At 33.2% G+C, this 23,789-nt stretch overlaps 2 protein-coding genes, 1 long non-coding RNA gene and 1 pseudogene across 4 annotated transcripts; 1 reads left to right on the plus strand and 3 right to left on the minus strand.

Moving 5' to 3' along the window:
- The first annotated feature begins 866 nt into the window (after positions 1-866).
- LOC104761025 (uncharacterized) lies at positions 867-2,060 on the plus strand. Its single transcript, XR_763073.3, has 3 exons — positions 867-1,029; positions 1,120-1,491; positions 1,648-2,060. It is a non-coding gene; the product is annotated as an uncharacterized LOC104761025 (long non-coding RNA).
- A 2,589-nt stretch (positions 2,061-4,649) lies between these two features.
- Positions 4,650-6,851, minus strand: LOC104763339 (uncharacterized). The gene has a single exon (XM_010486723.3). It carries the CDS (start codon positions 6,801-6,803, stop codon positions 4,821-4,823), a length of 1,983 nt encoding a protein of 660 aa, XP_010485025.1. The 5' UTR covers positions 6,804-6,851; the 3' UTR covers positions 4,650-4,820.
- Positions 6,852-8,563: 1,712 nt separating this feature from the next.
- On the minus strand, positions 8,564-9,150 carry LOC109130560 (uncharacterized). The gene has a single exon (XM_019240246.2). It carries the CDS (start codon positions 9,075-9,077, stop codon positions 8,847-8,849), a length of 231 nt encoding a protein of 76 aa, XP_019095791.1. The 5' UTR covers positions 9,078-9,150; the 3' UTR covers positions 8,564-8,846.
- A 1,722-nt stretch (positions 9,151-10,872) lies between these two features.
- Positions 10,873-15,767, minus strand: LOC104761026 (uncharacterized; annotated as a pseudogene). Its single transcript, XR_015589335.1, has 15 exons — positions 14,854-15,767; positions 14,643-14,698; positions 14,510-14,568; positions 14,284-14,355; positions 13,829-13,912; positions 13,445-13,552; positions 13,136-13,198; positions 12,965-13,045; positions 12,691-12,756; positions 12,330-12,485; positions 11,972-12,049; positions 11,799-11,837; positions 11,537-11,618; positions 11,366-11,438; positions 10,873-11,283 (listed from the first exon to the last, which is right to left on the minus strand). The product of XR_015589335.1 is annotated as an uncharacterized LOC104761026 (transcript).
- Positions 15,768-23,789: the final 8,022 nt, after the last annotated feature.

Here is a 23,789-nt window from a genome sequence, read left to right on the forward strand (position 1 = left end):
CTTAATCAAATCATTATCTATTTTAATTGTATCTAATTATATCATTATATATTAAAATTCTTTTAAAATCAAATACACATGCAATTATTTATTTTCTTTTATAAATGTTTTAAAATGATTGCATAAATCATCAAAAGATGAACAATAGTAAAGATAATTTGCATTTTTGGAAAAAAAAATTCAAGACTTAGTAAGATAATATTTCTTCTAAAGTTAGGAACTTCCCAAAAACGGATGATCCGAACAACGATACTATTGTTATCAGTGTTTTGTTGTCTGTTGGAGATTGAATCGAGGATAGAATAGAAATTTAGTGTTTTAGTTTTCACAATAGCGTTTGACAAAAAAAATGTTTTCAAAATAGTCTGAAAGAGGATGTGTTTTTATGGTAATAGGTTGTTTTTAGAAAATCAAACTTTATAGAATGTTTGAGCCTTTTAAGGGAGAGAAGGAATTGAAATCAAATATTCATGATCATAAATTTGAAAGTGTTTCAAAATAATAAGTTAAAAATGAGAAGTAATATAAACAAAAATGAAAACTGAGGAAAGTAATGGGTAGATATAAGGCAGTGTAAAAAATCATGGTATTATTTCAAATCAAAACATAATTGATTGTGTTCATAATATATTCTGAAATGCCTAATATGAAAACTTATAAATTTTATGTAATTCAAAAATACCATAACGTTTGAATTAGTAATTGTGAATCAAACAAAATAATTATAGAATTAGATCAAAATCATCTCACAATCTTACGTAATTTTCCAAGAAGTAAGCTCAAAATTTTAATTTTATATAAATATATTTTTTAAAAGTTAAACTAATTGACTTAAATAATATCATCCCACCATCTTACTTAAATTTGATTCTGCTTGTGACTGTGAAAATCAAGATTCAAACACAGAAATTAAACCCAAAAATTCAAACCCATAAATTTAATTCAATGTTGGTATAGTTCCGAGATGAAACCAACCACAGACTGATATATGGTGGTTATAGATTTTTGGAGACTGCATATGTTTCTCAAGTAAGTTCTCTCTTTAATTCGTGTAGATTTCATCTGGTCAATCTGTCCTGATGAATTACCGGATCTAATTAATCTGTTTTTGTCTTCTAGGATGTCGAAGATTTTTCAGACCAGAAGTGTCCTGAGTCTTACAATTATTCAATTTTCAGGTTTTTGCTAGCGATCTTACATGTGGTTTTTTTAGAGATTGGAGAAGCTACAATCTAAGAATGAGGAAGAGGTCGATCGTGTCTTTTTTGTTCCGTTTCTCCCTTATGTTTCTTCTTCAGATCTAGCTGCGATATTATTCATTTGTAGTTCTCGATAACACTTCCATGTATATCGCTTGATTCGAATTCAGTATTGGTTGTCGCCCAAGTCTCTCTGTTTGTAATTTTTGCAGGCCCTGGACAAAAATTAGGATCTATAACCACTAAAAAAGACGCATCAGCCGAGACAAAACTGCTAAGCCATGAAATCCAGGTTATCTCCAACTTTTTCACTAACCTTTTTGTTATAGTATGCATTATTGATGAGAGTTATTCTTTTGTTTTCAACTGAAGGGGCTTTCGTATTTTTAAGATCGGTAAGAATTGTTTCCTACTGAATTAATTAATATTCCGACTTTTATGTCCTCAGGTCTAATTCAGTATTTTTATCGATCAAAATTCAAGCGATGGTTTTGAACCAATTGGTTGTGTTCATACTTCATACTCTGATGTTAAACTCCGTCTGTGGTCATGGTGAATCACTAGATCTTTCCATCACAAGTGGAGTACCGTTTTTATTATGATTTACATTGCAGGAAAATGGTTTAGGGAAAAAATTGTATAAATAGTGAACTTTTTTCTATCTTGGTGACTCCTCAGTCCGAAGTGTTACATGATACATGGCGTGACTATAAGCTTTGTATAAACGTTGCTACAATGTTTTGATTTTTGATTTTTGTGTAACTCATAAGCTTTGTACTATAAACCTTGCTACTTGGTTTCGACTTTTGTGTATGAATGATTACTTATTTCATTTGTATGCCAACATTTATTCCAGCTCAATTTATTGTATCTACGACATATATACATCATAAATATGTATAATATATATATATATAACTATAATAAAACTTATGCAACCGCATATATTCCTATATAAGTAAAAGAGTACAAAATCGATTTTGGATTGGGTTAGTTGCAAAACAAAACTCGAAATTAAGACATAAACCCAAAACAAAGAAATCATCCGGTTTTAATTACGAAAAAAACAAATAAAGGTAAACTTTTCAATATAAACAACCTCTCGCGTGATTGATATCTTAGAATTGATATCCTATAAAGTATAAACAGTGATGATCTCGAATATTTCCTTTATCATATCAAACTAATTTTCCGCGTGATTCACTGAAAATATTTAGGTAAATCAATTATAATCGTAAATATCAAATATATTTCAAAATATTTTCCTTACCAAACTAATCCTAAATTTGATGCACTGAATTTGGCGACCATAATTTATTACCTAACAAAGAAACTAATTAATTATTATCCTAAACTAACATATTCCATATATTTCTGAACTAATAAACATATTTGGCAACAGTTAAAGGAGACCAAAACAATAATGAATTCTAAACAAAAACAAACGGATAATTTATTGGCTATGAATAAAAACCCAAAAATCAAAAACAATAATTAATTTTAAAAAACGAATTAAGTTTTTGAAAATAATAATTAGCTAATATTTATGAAACCGTTTAAAGCTATTACCATAAAAATCAAGCTATTAAATTTGAAATTGTAGTATATAATATAAACATATTTAATTTGGTTATATTATTTGAGATATTTATGGAACGATAATCAAATTTTCTATTACCAAATCATCATTTATTTCAGATTTTTAGAATTTTGCTAAACAAAATTACGCTTATAAATTCGAATTACTACATATGGGAAAATACTTAATTTAAAAAATTAATACATAATATTACACATATATTCTAATTTAATTGGTTTCTTAAATATAGCCAATGATAATAAATATAATAAATATGATCTGCTCACTAAGATATTTTTAACTTTGTAAAAAAAGCAGTATTCCAACGACAATCACTTATTAATCATAACATATTTTATTATTTGTATTAAAATTTGAAAACTATACGGTTTATGGAATCATTTAAAGTAAAAAATTACCTCATTTGGATTACATAATATATAGGCTTTGTAATATTACTTTAAGAACAAACAAAGATCAAATATATGTAATAACACTACATTATTAAAAATAATCCAAAAATATAAGTTGATATATTTTTGGATTGAAAATTATGCTGTATTATAATCCTATATTATAAGGATTTATAATATCTATAATATCCTAAAAATTTACTTCTTAACAACATATTTTTTGAAAGTTAATCAAATCTAACAATCAAATATATACATATAGGATTTAGGATTCTCTTTTATAAAAGTGCACGCGTTGGTTTGCAAAACTCACAATCATATGGTAGAGCGAATTAGGATTGATATTTTTATGAATACAATCTTTTATGGTTGGTCCGTCAAAATATATTGTGGCTGTGTATTTTTTGCAAATGGATATTTTTAGTGGGTTGGTCCATTAAAATATACACTGTGAGTGTGTATTTCTTACAAATATATATATTTTTACAAATGCAATAATTTACGGTTTGATCCGTAAAAAAATACATTATAATTGTGTATTTTTTACAAATGTAATTTTTTATGGATTGGTTTGTCAAATATAAAATTTCAATGCGTAGTATATACATATATATTTTATACGAATACAATCTTTTACGGGTTGGTCCGTCAAAGCTTAGGTTATGTGTGTGTATTTTTACAAATGCAATATTCTATAAGATTTTATGTATATTACAATTTTTACTACTAATCATATTTACATAGATGAATATTCCCCTGTAGCGCGGGTCACATTCTAGTATAAGATTACTCGATGACTCTGACCCATGCATGCTGTGTTTGGGGTAACTATTTAATTGTCCATCTACTTCGTGTCTACAAAGGTATATAACATAAAGTAACAAAATGTTATATATTAATGATATTGTAACATGACAAAAAGAATCTCCTACAACATAGAATGGTTGTGTGGTTTGATATAAGTGTTTAATATAAGGACATAAAAATAATGATATAACAATAAACAATAGTAATTAATAATGAATTATTTAAAGTCTTTTAGTATTTCATTACTCAAATGTTAGTTGAACTTAAATAAATGGTCCACAGGCTAATTCTTATATATAAAAGTCGTGTTCTCGTTTTAGTCGTCTACATATAAATCGTTCAATTAAAATTAAAACAAGGTCTCTGCATGTGAACAGCTAAGTGGAGAAAAAGTCTTAGAATCATGCATGTTCGAATAGATTGATTAAAATCTCCAGCGATTGACGTCGATCGTCTATAGTACCTTTACTAAACATGCACGTTGATGCAAAAATGTTAATCTCGAATAATTAATACTCCGAGTTGCAGAAGAAAAGAAGAGGCAAAAGCGTAAACCTTTATATTATTATTTCACCAATCGTCCCAACATTTTAAGTGATTTTGATATAAATATCTGATAAAACATAAATTTAAATATCAATAAACAAAGTATTTCACTAGTAACCAAAGATAATGCATTGTCTCGTTATAGAATTACATTATAAATTGGACCTTGGACATAGACTTCAAAAAAAATTAGAAAACTGGAGCTTATGAAATAATACAAAATAACATGATAGAGATTCACTCATTTTGACAACAACAACAAAAAGAGAGATCCACTCATTTCTTTGAAACATAACTAATTCCACAAGGGGACTTAAGAAAACATAAACGGGAGCAGATGTATTCGTTATCTTCAAGATCCTTTAAGATTACAGAGACTTTGCATCGAGAGAAACACTCACGGCACAATGGTCGAGTGTTGTGATTGTTAAGAACCACCTCAAATCCATATCCACCAATATCAATGATGCTTCCTGGCATGAGACGTGAGAAATCTCCTATTACACACTCAACATGCATGGTGACTCCACAATCAGAACATGTGTAGAACCACTTTTTTGGATCTAGTTCTCTCTCACAAATATCACACCAGTACTTGTCGCCCGTCTTTCCGCCACAAAATAGAGTGAGAGGATGCTCATCGCTGCTATGCCTTATCTTTTTTGGCAAACTAGCGCAACTCAAACACAAATCAAAGATACAAGGTTCACAACGTAGGAGATGACCATCTATCCTGTTACGACACCCATTGCAATTGTGACGTTGCTTCGGATCCAAAGTATCAAAATACAAGGGATGTAAATGGCCATCATCATGGATGAACGGCTCAGAGAGTGAACCACAATGTACGTCTACATTCTTTGCTATTAAGGACGTGTATTCAAAACCAGTCGAAAATATTCTACAATATGCACAGTCTAAGACCTTACGAACACCGGTACCTGCTTCTTGTAATTTGAATGGTCTGGTGCTAAAGACAAGTCTTTTCTTCAAAGGATGATTAGCACACTTTTCATGGAGAATAAAACAGCAATCCTCACAACTGTAGATCGGGTCAAACTCGACTGGCTGGCTACATGCTTCACATCGTGTACGCCCATCATGGATGATATTATCCTTGTAGAACCTTAGAGTATGTTTTTCATGACTGAAATGACATATCAGGTCATCACCCACCACCTTATATGGCGCAATATCTTCTTCATCCTCAGGTACTCCTTCCAGTTCTACACCATCCCATACATTTGTTTTTACTGCGCATTGTGAATGAACCGTATAGTTAGGACAAGATGAGCAAGAATATCCCCCATAGAACTGACTTACACTTTTACGACAAACTCCACATATCAAGTTTGCATGGCCAAGATGATGAGTGCAAGAGATGCGATGATCATGGCGATTGATGTTTATGACTTGGGGTAAGCCGATACATATTCCATGAACAACAAAATCACATTGGAGACACATATAAGGTTTCATGTCGTTGTCTTCAATCCCACAAGCATTACAAGTAAATGAGATTTCCCTCGAAAAGAGAGTAAGTGGATGCTTGTGTGTCTTCGTATGCTCCATAACAATGGGTGGTGGGTTTTTGCTACAAGCAAGGCATGTGCTGAAGTTGCAGAAGGAACAATGATAAAGCACATTTTCTGGTTGTGCTTCACAAAAAATACAAGTCTTCTTGGCGTCCTCTGGGAGTGATTCGGATTCCATTAACATGAGAGGATGAACAGGATGACAAGGATGGTTTACTTCCTTCGATAGATTGACGCAATCCACGTGAAAATACACATCGCATTCGAGACATGAATAGGAAGGTCCAGCAATAGAATCTTTGCATACTTCACAAGAGGCCTCCTCCTCTTTTTTCTTCAAGAAGACAAGTGAATGGTCATGACATATAGGATTTTCAATTTCAAACGGTGATGGCCTTATACCACAAGCCAGATCCAAAGCGAATTGACATGTGGAACAACTATAACATGGCGACAAAAACTTTTGTCCACACAAATCACATGGATGATCTCCATGGTCATTGGTGAGCGAGAGTTGATGTTGGGGGTGGGAAGGGTGGCTGATCTCCGATGGGGCCTCGGCGCACTCCTTATGGAACCAAGCATTACAATAGTAATCATTGCATTTGTACCCGCCGTAGCCGATTCCTTCCACATGGCAGCCTTTACATGTAAAGGCAACATTTCGAGCTGAAGGGAACAAAGGGTGCTCGTGAGTGGGTAGATTGACAGGTATTGTACCCATTGTATGGATTGATGTATGGGGATAAATTAAGGTAGTTTGTTTAGTGATGTCTCCAAGTGGAACTCGTAAACATCATTTATATATGCATAATGCATTTGTAAACCAAAGAAAAATTATAATAAATAAGGCTAATTTGAGCTATTTGCAAAACTGACAATAATCTGTTTTAAAAAACTTTAAACCTATCTTTCAAATGTGCGTGACAACGACGTATACATGAGACGTTGTGTTCAAAAGTAACCAACAACCTCAAGAGGATGTGTAGTCAGTAGTTTCTAAATCATTGGTTTTTATTTACCTTTGTATCTTTAGGATGTGTATGAATATCACTAATTTTATCTCCCGGTCTTAACGCCGATTTAGCGTGTGGAAAAGGCTTAAAATAAAGTAAATTAATAATGCATTTCTCAAGATTAATTAGTTATTCATTGTCGAAAGTCTTCTTTCATTACTTAAAATGTTATTTAATTAATGTATTGTCGAAAGAAACATAGGCTGCTGGTTCTAGCTATAGTTTATTTGCTGTAGAGGTGGTTGATGAATGTAATAAGTCATCGTCCTCTCTTCTACCTTTGGATTGTTCATTAAACTTTTAAAATTAAAGCAAGGTTTAGTTACATGTGAACAGCTAAGGGAATTAGTCGTGTCAACTCATGCATTTGTTCTATTCATCATAAACATGGATATTTATTATGTACACGTACCTACTTAGCTTTATTTATATACAAATGCTCAAGAGGTTAAAAAGTTTGGGACAAATAAAGAATCGAATTGGATTAAATTCTTTATTTGTCCACATCTACAGATCTACTGTTGAGTTTGAGCCATAAGCCCATGCCATACCCAATGCAAACTACTAATAAAAGAGTATGACCGATCCTTTGAAAACGACTCGTTAAACAAGCGGGTTATATTCACTTTAGTTTTCATAGGTCATTAGTACCGAGAGAGTATTCCAAAAATTCTGATATCTTCACAACTCATAAGCCCATCTTTCACATTGGTTGAACAGAAACGATATTATTTTAGAAGCTTATTAGAAGATGTCTCAAAGACTTAACATGTTAACGGATGAGTGGATTTAAGGCCGCATTCTGAGAGTTACCAGTCCACGCCAAATATACTTATAAATTTTTCATTTTTGTATAAAGATTGTATATATCTATTTTAAACACATGAGATTAAAATTTAACATCGTTTACTGATTTTGTAACGTCCATTAACGACTACTAAGTCGCGAGTTCGAATCCATGGATAGTTTAAAAATAAAGTATTTTTAGCCCAAATATATTTAGATGAGGTATTTTATTCCTAACATAAAATATTTTGGCTCTTAAACATAAAATAAAATAGATGGATTTTTTCCCAGCTTCACTTATTTTTGATTATTATTATTATATATATAGATATATTAAAAATATCAAAATAATAAATAAAATATGTTATTATTATTCTTACCCATAATGTGATTTGACAGATTTATAAAATTTTTCAAGAAAACGTGAAATCCTTTTTCGTGGGTTAGCGCAGAGAATTAAAGATTTTTTGAGGAAAAAAATCACGAAATAGCATTTATTGGCGAGAAAACACGAAAGGACTTTAATGGGATTTTTTTAATGAATTTGGGTTAAATCCATTATGTTGCGATCTGTTTTCGACTTTTAGGTTTAGAAATCTCTATTCCGTGCAGAGTAGTATATAATTAGGTCCTGGGTTGGTTGAAATATTATATAAGTATAAATATAAACAATGTAATATTCTTTTCTTTTTTTTTAACAATGTAGTGATATTTATATGCACCCTCAATATGTTTCCCATAACTAGTTTATACAATAGAATTATTACAGACACAGAAATAAACAGATGAAAACTGTAAAACAAAATAAATTACAAGAAATTATTTGGGAAGGTGTGCAGATTAAAAACCTCATGTTGAACAAAAAATAAAAATAGAATCAACAAATATAAGACTAGATATTATAAACGTAGTTTAAAGAGTAATTAACGGTGGATGCTGTTACAACTAAGATAGTTACTTAATGATTAGAGATGGTAGGAGAAGGAGGAGCAGGCGATGCAGGCGAGGAGGAAGATGGCTGAGGAAGCTCCGTCCTTTTCGAGATTACTCGTGCTACGCTTGAATCTGCAACTTTTGTCTTTGTTGCAATTTGTGATTGATTGCGTCTTCTTCTTCTTCTTCTTCTGTTGATCATCTTCTTTACATCTCTTGATCATCTCTCTTTGCTTAATTGCTTCTTCTGCTCTACACACCATTCTCTCCTTTTGGTGAAAAGAGCTCAGAGAATTTAGTGTAGGACAAGAGTCACACTTCCTGTCTCCATATATATAGAGCCACGTTTATTTATTAGTTTAAACTATTATAGATTGGACTAGTTTGAAATGATATTTAAAAAAAATAATTTTAGCTATCAACAACAACCAAGCCCCTTTTGGCACGTGTATATGATGAGTTTTCAAATACAGTATGTAAAAATTGCATTAACTTTCAAATTGCTGTAAATCTATATATGGTGATCTAATATGGTTAAGGAGCGTATGGGTTTTAAAGATCTCACGGTTCAAAGTTTAGGATATAGAGCACGAGACTTTTGTTTTAAAGCTTCAAATAGTATGAAGAGCTACTCTAGAGTACAGATAGACACCAACCTATTTTTTTCTAAAGAGATTCAATGCATCTTCTGGACTTGGTTTTCAGCCCAAATTAACCCCAAAAGAAAATGTCAAGAGAAAAGGATTAATTCTTTCTTCTTGTTTATAAATACTATAGGGTTCATTTAATGCATCTATTTTCTACTTTTAAATACCTATTAGTTTTTAATTTGAGTAGTGGCTAAGTGATAAACTTGTGCATAACTGCATTAATTTTTTTTTTTTGTATTAGTTATATATTTATTCATATATTTGATTTATATAATAAAGTATGAGCTCGAAGAGATAGTTAGTTAGCAATGATAATGGACTATGTTATGAAGTTGAGACCGTTGTTCTAACGACAGCACATTTTGTTCTCTAAATAGGAATCCAAATTGGATTATCTAATCATTGGCGGAAGTGAATATAGTAATTGTATTTTTTGTAACATGCATTAAACCCCCACTAATAATTTAAAGAATTTTTCAACAAAATTATAAACAACAAAAGTAAAAATTTAATCATTGTGGGAATTTATTTATTTCATCTTTCAATTTTTCTTTCATTCTGTAATTTGTTATTTCTTATGTGAACATTTTAATTTATCAAATGGAGTTATAATATGATATATATTGCAGAACGTGTAATTTTTTCTCTCGTACTATGTAATTTGTTTGTATATACCTTATATACCTTAACTTTTTCTATTTACCTAAATAATTGGTTCAATTTTTTTTTTTTTTGGCATTTATCAAACCCATTCAATAATTTAATGAGCAAAGCCTAAAACCAATGATTTACACAGTGATATTGAAGAAGTTTTCTGTAGATAAATGATATGTAGATAGGTCGAAGTTTTTGTCATTTGTTAAATTATTGAAAGAAAATGTAAAGAAAGATAAAAATTGGGTGTTTTTTGGCGGGGAGCGAAGAATATAGCATGTGGAGAGGACAATGTCACATGTGACATGTGAGAACGTTATGATGTTTGGTCTGAAACGGCGCTCTCTCTATTATGTGGTTTTATACATTGCACTCCCTCTCACACATTTACTCATCAACCCATCCTACTAGAGTCTTTGTTTCATATCTAACGTGTAAAAATATCATGAATCCCTAATGGATAGAATTGTAGACCATATATTAAATGCCCCATCACATTGTCTGGTGGTCAAAACAAAACATGAATGTAACCCAAAACAAAACAAAAATGTATAAATTGAAATTGTAAACCAATTGGTTTCATCAAACTAAAACCTTACTAAAACCGGTTTTAATTGAACTTATCAAAGTAACGTTTATTAAATTTCAGATATTTGACTATTAAGACATATCTAATCATATTTTATAATTTAACTTGTCAAAGTAACGATAATTAAATTTATAATTGAACTTATCAAAGAGGGTGAGTACAGTATTTGACTATTAAGACATATGTAATCATATTTTATAATTGTAACATCAACCGAATTTAATAAAAGTATAAAACTAAACCATATTACAAATGGTTTGAACTGGTTTTAGTTTCTGTAAAACTGATAAAACTAAAACCAGGAAAAAAAAATCAAACCATACTAAACCGTATTGAATTGCTACAGAGACAAAGTTTGAGCAAATGCTTAATCTCAGTCTCCCTTGAACACAGAATTGCTTAATCACATCATCCCCTAAACACAGCATTGATTAACTCTTTCAGATTCTTGCATCCGATTATCTCAATATCTTTCAAATTCAACGCTTTTAATGACGACTCCACTGATTTGGGAACCACACATTTGCTAAAGCCTAGCTTTGCCACTGTACTCACCCTCTTCTCCATTCTCGGTACCTGTGCCATTATCATTCAGTCATACAAATCATCCAGATTCTAAAATAAGAGTTAGCTGATTCGTTCAAATATTATTTCTTACCGTACGAACTTCGCCACCTAGACCAATCTCACCGATGAATGCTACACCGTGAGGAATTGGAAACTCCAAGAAACTGGATTTTGCAATAAAAGTGTACTGCTTCATTCGCAGCTATGAACTAAATAACGCAAAGACACTTTTCAAGAGTTTAATGAAGTAAATAACACTTACCTGCTACAAATTGCTGCTGCTATGCAAGATCGCCAGCAGTCTCAGAAAGAGCCATTCCGTTAGCAACGTTCAGAAAAATCCCCTAAAGAACATATTTTCATCAGTACTGCAATCACTATGATACGTAGATAGTGGAGATTGGAGTTTAACATGCTTCCTATCAATCAGTATAGTACCACTACGATATTAAAGAGAACAAGATTCACATGAGGAGCAGCATTGCATATTGACACAATTTACAAAGAAATCTCTAAAAACTTACATTTTCCTGAATTCTAAGACCAGCTTGCTTCATAAGAACCTGTGATATGATAGATAGGCCAGAACAGAACAAAAGGTTAACAGTTATTTAAAAGGAAAGTAGAAGAGAGGGCATGTTGCAAAGTATACTATTATTGGATAGTAAGAATAGACAATGTTAGTAGTAGCACTCACTGCAATTATCATGTCAGCTCTGCTAGCTTGAACACCATTGACATGCCTTGAAACTGTTGATCCAGGCGAACACAATGCCTACATAATAACAAAAACCAATGTTTAAACAAGAACTACAATACTTTGCTTCAAAGTCCGCAAGTACATATGAGGCAGCTAATTATGAGAGGTCAGCATTGTCGCCATTTAGAACGTACATACTACAACCAAAGTAAGTCATCATTCTCATCATATTGACTATGCAAAATGAATAAAGACTTTCAAAGCGCAGTTTCACTTATCAAGCCAGAGCCTTTTACAGTTTTTTGGAATTCTGAAGCAGAATAAGAGAATGAAGCCGAATACTCTAATTATCTACCTGAATTTCAATTAGGAAACTCCTTGATCCATCCATAACAACTGCTACAGCTAATCCAGCTAAAACATCTGAATCTGGGTTCTGTTGACTAAGATATATTCCACTAGGGTTGGAGACCACTTCAAGTCCTGAGTTTGACATTTCAAAAACTCCAAGCTGACAAAGGAGATAGCCATGATTTATTCAATAATCCTCAACTCGAAATAAAAATACGTGTACATATAACAAGCAAACTCGAACAACATAAAGAATAAAGGGAACACAATCCACAGAAATAAGATGCTTGAACTAGCAAGTTCTCGGGAAAAAGAAAACAGGCAGTAAGAGAAAATAACATACTATGAGGGATTTGTACACATACTTCATCAGTCGACCCAAACCGATTCTTCACAGATCGAAGCAAGCGGTACGTTGATGATTCTTCACCCTGAAATTTTGAGGTAAAGTAAATGTCAACTAATCATCTTCTGTTATATTTCCTAACAAATTAAGCTCATAAACTTTCTCTATTCTAGAAAAGAGGTTATCAAGCTAATAGAAATAAAACCAAAGTATTCAGTTAGAACTCCAGAGCGTCATTTATTGAAGAGGATATCATGAAGGCATATCTAAAGACAACAGAAAATACAAAGCACCTCCAAGTACAAGACAACATCTACTATGTGCTCCAAAACACGAGGTCCTGCAATATCTCCCGCTTTCGTAACATGTCCAACCTAAAACAGAAAGTAACGTGCATAAAACATCTGATCCAGATCAAACACCAGATATTGAAGGAAGGAATTGGAAGGATGGTGCTTACTCACCAAGAAAACAGGGACATTAGATTTCTTAGCAAAACGCAACAGGGTTGATGTGCACTCTTTAACCTGCCACCATCAGAGATTTCCAAGAAAGTAGCCTTTTCAGCAGATTAAAAGAAGAATTACGGGAAAAGATATGCGACGAAAAAGAGAATGCTGGAGTCCCGTCTTCCTCTAACACATAAAAATTTCCTTTTTAAAACATAAATAAAAGGATGTGGGATTCCATGTAACATGGGAAGCAACAAAAAGCAGCTATGGCATAACTTCTTGGTCATAGTAATTAGAAGAAAATTCAAGTAAGAGTTATACCTGTGTGAGACCACCAGCACTTCCAGTCACTTCTTTTAGGTAAACTGTTTGAATTGAGTCAATGATGAGAGCTCGGGGAGATAGCCGATGAGCTTTGTTGAGAATGTCCTGAAATAAATCAGAACAAACGATGTGCTTCAGGTACCTGATCGAAAAATCGAGACTAACAATTTTTACTCAGTTATGATACGCAGACTTGAGAATTTCACAAAGCATGGATTTGGTGGTTGACATGTAAACATGAGGATAATTAATTAGGGGATACAGTTAGGCAAAAAATAGGAATATGCAGCTGTCCATTGCTTTGGTGTTAAAAGAAGTATTAAAACATGACTTCTGTTTGATTGAGATAATAAGAATGTTAATTCACATAAAATAGTTTACCTGAAGATCAGAGCTCGAAAATAGGTAGAGCTCTTCAGTTTGAATTTTCATCCTGTCAGCCCGACTTCCTATTTGCTCGACACTCTACAGTTGGGCCAAAAACAGAAGATCATATGAAGAATGTGTAATCAAGTCAACAGAATGAAAGTACCATATCTCTAACATTAAAGAGAACACGCGAGAAGAACAACAGCCAACATGTTTTTGCAGAGAAAGTCCAACTGCAAAATAAAAGCTGCTAGAACCTAGAACTCAAGCTACAATTACTTCGCTGCATCTTAAACATTTGCATGAAGATCATTCAGACCATCTTAAGCAGCATGGTTTGAAAAGAAACAGCCACAGAGAATTACACAATCCACAAGTTTGATCAGAAACCCAGTGTGAGGAAGACAAGGAAAGACAAGCAGGAGAAACAGAAACTTTGAGAAAAGAAATACATGACTAGTACTAACCTCTTCACCAGAGATATACAAAACTGGTGCTGGTTCGGCCACTTCACTCCCCTCAGCAATTATAGATGCAATCTTCCATTCAAGAAAAGAAGGAGAGAATCAGTAGAGCCATTATGTGTATTACAAAACACCCAATGCACAAACCGTTCTTCCAGTACTAAAAATCAATAAACATTTGCAAAGGGGAAGACAACTAATTAAAACACCATAAATCACATCTCCTAACCTGCAATAACAAGGTACTCTTGCCAATGCCAGGGTCACCCCCAATCAAAATCAAGGAACCTACAAAACAGCACCATAGTGAGTCACCGACGAAAGACAGAACAAATGAAAACTCATGAAGACAGCAATAAAACCTGGGGCAAGGCCACCACCAAGCACCCTGCCAACTTCATTCCCAAAAAGTCCAGGCCTAAACATTAACATCGCAAGAAATGATATCTCCAACAACAAGAATATCTCAGATTGCAACAAAAACAAAACCTTTATTAGCTAAACCATTCTAACAAGTGAACTTAAAAAGCAACAAAATTAGCCTTTTTAATTAAATAGCATAATGGAACATACAGAGAAAATCGCCATTGCTGCTGAGTAATCCCACGAATAACATCAGTCAATCGATTCGGCTGCACCCCTGCTTGCTCAGGTAACCAAGACAAACCAGTAGTACCCTCTTGAAGACCAGAGCCAGTAGCTTTGCTACTACCACCACCACCACCACTAGCGCTACTTAAATGAGAACCATCAGAGAAACGTTTCATAGTCCCAACCTTGTGACAAGCACGACAACTCCCCCACCATTGCCCTTCAGAATGACCACAGCTCTCACAAACCCAAACAGTCTTCGATTTGCCTTTCTTCGATTTGTTCATAACAACTTCCCCTGGATCCCATCCCCGAGCAGTTGAACCGACTTTTCTCGATTTCTCATCGGAGAATCCAACTGCGGTGTCTTTCTCTTCTATGCTCGAACCCGCGTCCTGATTAGAGGAGGGAAGGTCGAAAACGGAGGAGATGGGAGATGATGAGAAGCGACGGAGACGGATACGAACGGGGGGAATAGGAATCGTGACCGGAGTTGAAGATCGGAGGAGAAGAGAGTGGGCTCGAGTGTAGAAGCATCTCAAGCATCTCATATCTGCTGCGATTACCATCAACAGTAATCAAAAAGCCCTTCGAATCGTTTTCTCTAGTGCTGGTTAGGGTTTTTTTTGAGCTGTGTGGTTCGAACCGCACAATTTTGCCGCTCAGTCTTCTCTTCCGTAACGCTACTGGGAAAATAAAAACTAATTTTACCTTCTCACAAAAATTAATTTTTATTTTGTTTGCCCTTTTATCACAATCATACTATTTCAAATTGAAAGCACATATTAAAATGAGTGGTAAAAGTGTTTTTTCATACAGAGACCAGGAAAAAGTATAAAGTTAATAAACGATAAAGACTTAATGGGCTTTGGAGTTTCTTGAGGTCAACCTTGTATGAGTTCCTTCTTGTGCCCTGTTGCTACTTTATATATCTGGAAGCAAAGCTTTGTTATGATGTAGAGATAACAGCTGCTGTGATTAATATAGGACGACTCCTATAACGTTAAACTCCTCTGACTTCTGCATAATTAGGGGTGTTAAAATGGATAACCCTATCCAACTCGACCATTTATTATAATGGGTTGCATTTATATACTCAAACTCAATAATATAAAACTTAATAGCTAAATAGGTTATATGGGTTATCCATATATAAATAAAATAAAATAAATAATTAATATTAAATCCATAACATATTATAAATTAGAAAACTAACCAAAGTTTTCAAGGTTAAGAAAATAATATCTAGATATTAAAATAGAAAGAATATCCTTAAATCCTAAAGCCAAAAACCAAAATAAAAAGTCATTCTTAATTTAAAATAAAAATCATTCTTAATTTAAAATTAAAAAAACACTTGAATCTTTTGTAATTGATCCAGTCAGATTCTTTAACTTCATATTCTTCATTCTACATATATACATATTATATTATATTATATATATATATATATATATTATTTTTGTTTTTTTCGATTAACCCATGGGTAATTCGTAACCCTAATGGGTTTACCCTGTTAAACCCACGAATCCATTGGAGGAACCCATCAAAACCCATTTATTTATATGGGTATAAAAACTTAACTCATACCCGTTAAAATAATAGACAAAGAGGGTAAATCCATTGGTTTTTTACCCATTTTGATACCCCTATGCATAATAGATTCTAATTGAGCTGCTTATCAAACTTTGGTTGCTGATCATGCCAAGAATGAAGCAAAACCGTCTCATGAAGTTGTCAGTTATCATTCATTTTGATGTTCATGATCAATGGTTTTGCCAAGAAGTTGCAAGTCCCTGGGAGTATTCGTAGATGGACTGACTTATTATTGATACCTTTTATCCATGGTTTGATTTGCTGCCTCGACTTCTTTATGTGACCACGACTCGGCTTTGCGTAGGTGGAGGAGAGTGTCTCCTAGATTTGAGTCGATGTTCTTTTTGACATAAGTGGCTGAATAGTCACATAGTGTACTCACGATTGATAATCACCACACCCTTGGTAGCATTGGGTTAAGGTGGCCGGAACTACAAATAGATCCATGATCCATCGATATAGCCGGCGAGATCATACTACTGCGTAATGCATGAAATTGACGTTGAGAAGATTGAAAGAGTCCGATACAACAATGGTCTATGCGGATTGTGGAGTTGGCTGGTGAAGTATGTTAAAGTGATGAGAGAGATCAGAGATGGAATGGGAATAATATTATTACCTCATAATCATAAACCGAGATGAATACAACAAGTAGACTATTCTAGGCATTGTGAGAGACGAAAAAATAAGTCAATTAAATAGAGTAAACTCTGACAAAGTAGACATGATGTAAAGAATAACCAAAAAAAACTTGACAGAAGATTTTGATACTTTTGAAGAATAATGGGAAAAAATATTTGAAGTAGAAGCGTTAGACATAATTATTGAGAAATTTCTGAAGTAGAAGTGGCAGCCAAAAATATGGTCAGCCGTTACAGCTTCAGTTCTGGTTTCTCATTTGTTCTTTAATTCTCCCTTGATCTATCTTCTGCCATGTTGCTACCTTATATATCTCGAAGCAAAGCTGCGTTATGATGTAGAGATAACAGCTGCTGTGATTAATATAGGACGATTCTGATTGAGCTGCTTATCACACTTTGGTTACTGATCATGCCAAGAATGAAGCAAAACCGTCTCATAAAGTTGTCGGTTATCATTCAATTTGATGTTCATGATCAATGGTTTTGCCAAGAAGTTGCAAGTCCCTGGGAGTATTCGTTGATGGACTGACTTATTGATACCTTTTATCCATGATTTGATTTGTTGTCTCGACTTCCTTATGTAACCAGGACTCGGCTTTGCGTAGGTGGAGGAGAGTATCTCCTCTCATAGATTTGAGTCGATGTTCTTTTTGACAGAAGTGGCCGAATAGTGAAACAGTGTACTAACGATTGATAATGACCACACCCTTGGTAGCATTGGTCTCAGGCGGTCGGAACTACAATAAATCCGTCGATATAGCCTGGCTAGATCGTACTACTGCGTAATGCGTGCACTTGACGATTCCACATGAGAAAGTTGGAGACTGATTGTTAGTAAAATGTTAGTTTAGTAACATTTTTATATTGACGTGCGTTGAGAAGATTGAGAGACAACAATGGTCTATGTGTATTGTGGAGTTGGCTGGTGATGTTAAAGTGATGAGAGAGATGGAATGGGAATAATATTATTAGTCTCTCATAATCGTGAAGGTTGGGATAGATAAACTTATCTAGAGACTAGAACGACAATATGCGACATAGTCAAAAAGCGAGATGAATACAACAAGTAAAACTATTCAAGGTATTGTGAAAGATGATAGAATTGCATATGAGATAATGACCTCATAAGGCCCATACATCCTTGATGTCTTCCCAAAACCTAAGTTATGAGGAGAGGAATCCATGAACACTTATATATTACCACTCTCTCTCCTATCTCTACTGATGTGGGATCTTATCAATACCCAGCTTCAGGTCATACAGGCGGTCTTCACATCAGCCCCATACCCGCACCCTCGCTCATAATAGTCATATCGAGCCGGCAGGTCGGACTAATTGATAGAGTTGCATATGAGATAATGGCCTCATAAGGTCTATGGGTCCTTAATGTCTCCCCAAAACCTAAGTTATGACGAGAGGAACTCATGAGCACTTATATATTACCACTCTCTCCCCTATCTCTACCGATGTGGGATCAAAAGACGAAAAAGATAAGTCAATTAAATAGAGTAAACTCTGACTAAGAAGACATGATTGTGAAGAATAACAAAAAAAGAACTTGACAGAAGATTTTGAAACTTTGAAGGACAATGGGAATCAAGTGTTAGACATAATTATGGAGAAATTTCTGAAAGTAGAAGTGGCAGCCAAAAATTTGGTTAGCCGTTATAGCTTCAATTCTGGTTTCTCATTTGTTCTTTAACTCTCCCTTGATCTTTCCTTCACCTCTTTTAGATATTTTTTTAACTTCATTTTGGTTTAAATGTCTCCGAGAACCTGTCACTTTCATGATTGGATCCCAAAACCTAAACCTAATAGAGACAAATGCATATTAAACCATGCTTGTACAAACCTAAATATAAGGCTAAACCGATGGAAAAGAGGTGTAAACGTGGTTCTAAAAACCACTAAACATATGAGATATAAACTAGTATAATTAAAAAGTAAAAGTGGAAAAAAAAAAAAAAAAGGCAAAGAAACAAGAGGATGGTGCGAATGAAATCTAGAGGACCACATTTTTTCCATCTCGTGTTATATATTTTCTTTAGTTGAAACCAAATCTTCACTTTTGCTTTTTTCTTTTCGTCGATTCACTTTCCCTTTTCATGCATTGGGATTGGTAGAAACAAAATGGAACCTAGAGTATATGTTTTTTTAAGTCGAAAAATAATCTTTTTAATCTAGTATTTGATAATATTAGAAAAGCAAACTTTTCTTCGATTTACAGAAAGTTCAGCATATTCTATTTACGTAATGAGCCATGTACAGTATACGTTTAAAATTTATTATAATTTCCAAATTAATGTATATATGCACACGCAGCCACGCTCATGTGCTAGATATTGAGAGAGATAATAATTAGTTACATACTCTATGTTTATATAAAAGAGCCATACCACATTTACACATTTTACCATTATATTTCTTTAATCGTATATTTATTTCGTATGTTTTATTTATATATGAAAGTGTCATGTCATTTTTTTCTTTTTAATCTCTAGGTAGCCTATTAAATCTTGGAGTTTAGGGATAATAGGATAAAGCAAGTGAGAAAAGAAAACAAAACAACAAACAAATTTAGGAATATATATTGTCTCGCAATAAAACTACTTGAAAATTGCAATTTACTTTTTCAGAAACCATGCCAAATATTTGAATAGCTATTTAAATAGTTATAGTGCTCAGTCGGCTCCACTACAAGAATTGGATTGTGTTTTTGGTCATCCGAAAAGAGCTTAATTTGAAAGCTGGATTTGAAGTCTGTTTTTAAGGTATATCAAGATATATTATAACTTCGACTAAAGAACAGTGCTAACACAAAGGCGGTTGCATGGCACATATATGATGGCGATTGTTTAAATTCGGGAGTCAAAGACTAAGAAGGAGGTAAAGTGAAAAGCGCAAACATCAGATATCTCTTTTCAAACAAACAAACAAACAAAGACACAGCCAAAAAAAAAAAAAAAAACTTGAGAAGTGGTCCAAATTAAGAAAGAGGAAACAAAAGAAAAAAACTTGATATCGCAATGAGGCCGTATGCATCAAGTCCAGAGCTTCCATGCACTACCTCAATTATTCCATTCATATTATAAATCCTGGGTAAATATCTTCAAGCTTCCCCCAAGATTCGTGGTTATACTCAAAATTATCCACAGACATGTTCAGGATCTAAGACAAAAGACAAGAAACAAAAAAAAAAGTCATCTTTAATATTATTGCATCGTATGATATAATTACTTCAGATTGTTAGAAAAGAGATGGCGTATGAGTTAAAATCAAAGAGGCAAAGACAGAGAAAAAAAAAACAGAGCAACTGGTTTGATTCTGTTCTCACGTGTTGAATAGAAACTATAATTTAACGACATGTTCATGCAAGTCTCCAGATATGGTAATAGCAGGTCTAGCGTAAAATAAAAATAGTTTATGTGTTTTTTTGTTTATCCTTACAGGATTAGGAGGGGTAGCCGGATCAGTCACCACCATCGCCGGAGCCACTTCCAGCTTCGGAGAAGCCTCTGGCACAGTATTAAGATAGAATTCCTGGGGAAAGTTTCTCCAGTAGTTGTTGTCGTTATATATAAGATCATCCACTTCCAGCACCGGAAAATTAGGAGCGATAGCCGGATCAGTCACCACCATCGCCGGAGCCACTTCCAGCACCGGAGAAGCCTCTGGCACAGTATTAAGAGAGATATCCGGGTCTGCTACACGCCGGGAGTTCTCTCGGGTAGCACTACTCCGTGGAGCTCTTGCCCTTTTCATATGTTTTTTTTTTATTGGTATCACCCTTTTCTCAGGAACCCTCTTCATAAGTTTGCAAAGCACAAAAGCTTCCTATACATTAGATTCATTAATGATTAAATTCTCGATATATATGAATAACCCCATTGATGTGTATATATATATGACCTACGCATGCATACCTTTTTAGGATGTTGAATCAGGGAGTTGTACTCGTGCATGATCCAATCAGACTTTATTTTTGGTGTACGCCTTGATGAGGAAGATTTGACTCCTTTTAACATGAAATCAAGATATCTCTTGAAGCCAATAATGGTTTCACCATTAACGTCGTACAAATAAGTTTTTTCTCCGCCCATGGTCCAGTTACCTGTCTTGGACGTTCTCTTTGTTAGTTGAAATTCCCCGTTTAACTTTTCCACAGGTGATATGATGTGCCAGAGGTGGTCAGATTCCATCCTAGCCAAGCCTTTTTTCATGCCATATAAATACATAAAATACTGTTAAACTCAACACGAAAAACTATATATTTTCAAATGTTTATAATATGATTTGACGAAAAAAAAAGAGAAGCGGTAAGTTCATCGTACCAGGTATCTCTTGAGGTTCGTGGTTACATAGATTAACTTCCTTTATCTCGCTCTCATCCGCAGGTGTATCATCCTCTTTGGTGATCTTCGCATTCAAGTATTTGATTAGCTCATGATCAACTGGGTTAAAGAAGGTGAGACGAGACATGTTTCTTCTAAGAAGTTTTTACGTAGTGTAAATTAGAATTGGAAGAAGATGAGGATATTTTTCAAGGCCAATTGTTGGCACTTATATAAGGGGTGAAAGAAGCTTAATATTTTCGTAGCTTTCTTTTAAGTTAGTTATTTTCGAAATGATGTTTAAGTTAATCTTTAATTAACTTTTCAGAAAGTAATCTTCATTATTGACCTAAAGCTGATACTTGCAATATCCCCATATAGCCGTAATCTTATACACTTGGTTTGTTTTGTCTTGCGTTGATTGAGGAGGCTAATGTTGCGTGGTTTTAGCTGTGTGCCTTGAAACCCCATTACTTCATTCTTTGTGCCAATAGTCATGTTGAGTGTTGTTACTAGGACTTAATTATAAAGTACGATATTTAGAAATGTCCTGACCCTCATCAGTTCACATGACTGTCTTTTCTATATATGGTTCATATAATAGAAAATATACAATATTTAACTTAACGCATCGCGTAGATTTGCAACAACTATAAAAATGTATATATTTTGGAAATAAACTCGAAGTCAGTTTTTACATATATTAAGTTTCTTTTTAGTATGATATTTGTTAAATTGTCGAATAAGAAAATTTGTTAGACTTGGTTCTAACATGAACGAAGTCGAGTGACCCTTTATCTTTTTGTGGCCCTCACTCCAATGCAAGTAAATCTCGTGTGTAAATTTGGTTATCAACAGAAAACATATAAATTTACTACGTGCACAATTGCAATAATATGTTTTTGCAGATTGAAACTAAAGTTCAAATCAGTTTTCAATTCATGTTTTTTCCTTTCCAATCGTGCAATAAGATACTTTTGGTTATAGTATCTAATAATCTAGGAGAATATGCAAACTATTTGACAAAAAATTAAACCTTTTTCTTAACTCTTTCTAAATCCACCAAAAACTATAATTTTTAAAGTGATCAAAACTCTACTTAAAATAAAGATCCAATGACATATCACACCCCCTAAGATAATGATATTTATTCTTCTTTCATTAACCAAATTGCAGAGTATCTTTACATATTACTCTATTAGACGATTGCCAACGAAATTGCAAGATAAATTCTCTTTTGCTGTAGTTTACATATCTTGTTTGGTAAAAAAAAAGTTATACATCTATCATACCCTTTAACAAAAAAAAAAAAAAAAAAAAAAAAAAAAAAAAAAAAAAAGACATCTATGCATTTGTAATGTCTATATCCATTTCATACATATATATATACTAACAAAAAAGTCGATACTATTTTCATAGCCATATATTCTTCCAATCATACATATACGGGAAATTCAATATTATACAGTACAGTACAGTACAAAATTCTTGTACAAAATTAGCCACAAATAATCATATTGTCATGATTAGGTCATTTAAGATCAATCTCAAAACTTGATCAATCAATTTGTTTGTATACTTATGTAGGTTCTTAGCCGATTAGGTGCTTTTTCCTTTTTTTTTATTGTTGTTAAATGTAAATGTGGGCTATTTTACTTATGATTTTTATGTCCGCAATTTCCTTTTGTACAAGATTTAGAAACTTATCACCTATTTACTGCATCAGTCCTGATTTATTTGAGATTTTTCTTTAATCGACTTATTTATCTGTTTCAAAAAAATAAAAGTGGGACCTAAACATACACTAAATTACGTTACTTCGTTTAGTCTACAACTCTACATATATATATAATGATCACCATTATAACTTTCCATGGAATAATTAAGAAGAAAAAGAATGATTAAAAGTGGGGTTTAACATTATTTAGAATATCTTAATTAGATAGAATTATTTACAAAATTAGATTATAAGTTTTTGCTACACTGATAAATTTAATGGTTATACATGCTTAATTATGTATATTATCTCGTTATATTAACAAAAATATGTTAAAAGAAATATGGACTTTGTGTGATATACAACATATATAGTGTATAGGTACTACAAAATGGGGGATATATATATATATATATATATATAAAGAGAGAGAGAGGAAAGAGACGAACCCTTTTGTTTCAAAAACACTAAACGCATGCACTATACAACTAAGTTCTGCTCTCTTTCTTTTTCGAATTCTTGTTGTATTCTAGTGTTTCATTAGTTTTTGGTTATAAGTTGCCTATAACGCAGACAAATATTTTTTTTAAGTTGAATTAAATTTACATTCATTTAACCAGAAAAAAAAATTAA

This window comes from Camelina sativa, chromosome 18 (genome assembly GCF_030686135.1).
Source record: "Camelina sativa cultivar CO46 ecotype springtype chromosome 18, ASM3068613v1".
In the NCBI taxonomy this organism is placed as follows: Eukaryota; Viridiplantae; Streptophyta; class Magnoliopsida; order Brassicales; family Brassicaceae; genus Camelina; species Camelina sativa.

Coding starts and splice junctions, on each gene's coding strand:
- LOC104763339 (XM_010486723.3), bottom strand. CDS start 6,803: ATGGGTACAATACCTGTCAATCTACCCACTCACGAGCACCCTTTGTTC.
- LOC109130560 (XM_019240246.2), bottom strand. CDS start 9,077: ATGGTGTGTAGAGCAGAAGAAGCAATTAAGCAAAGAGAGATGATCAAG.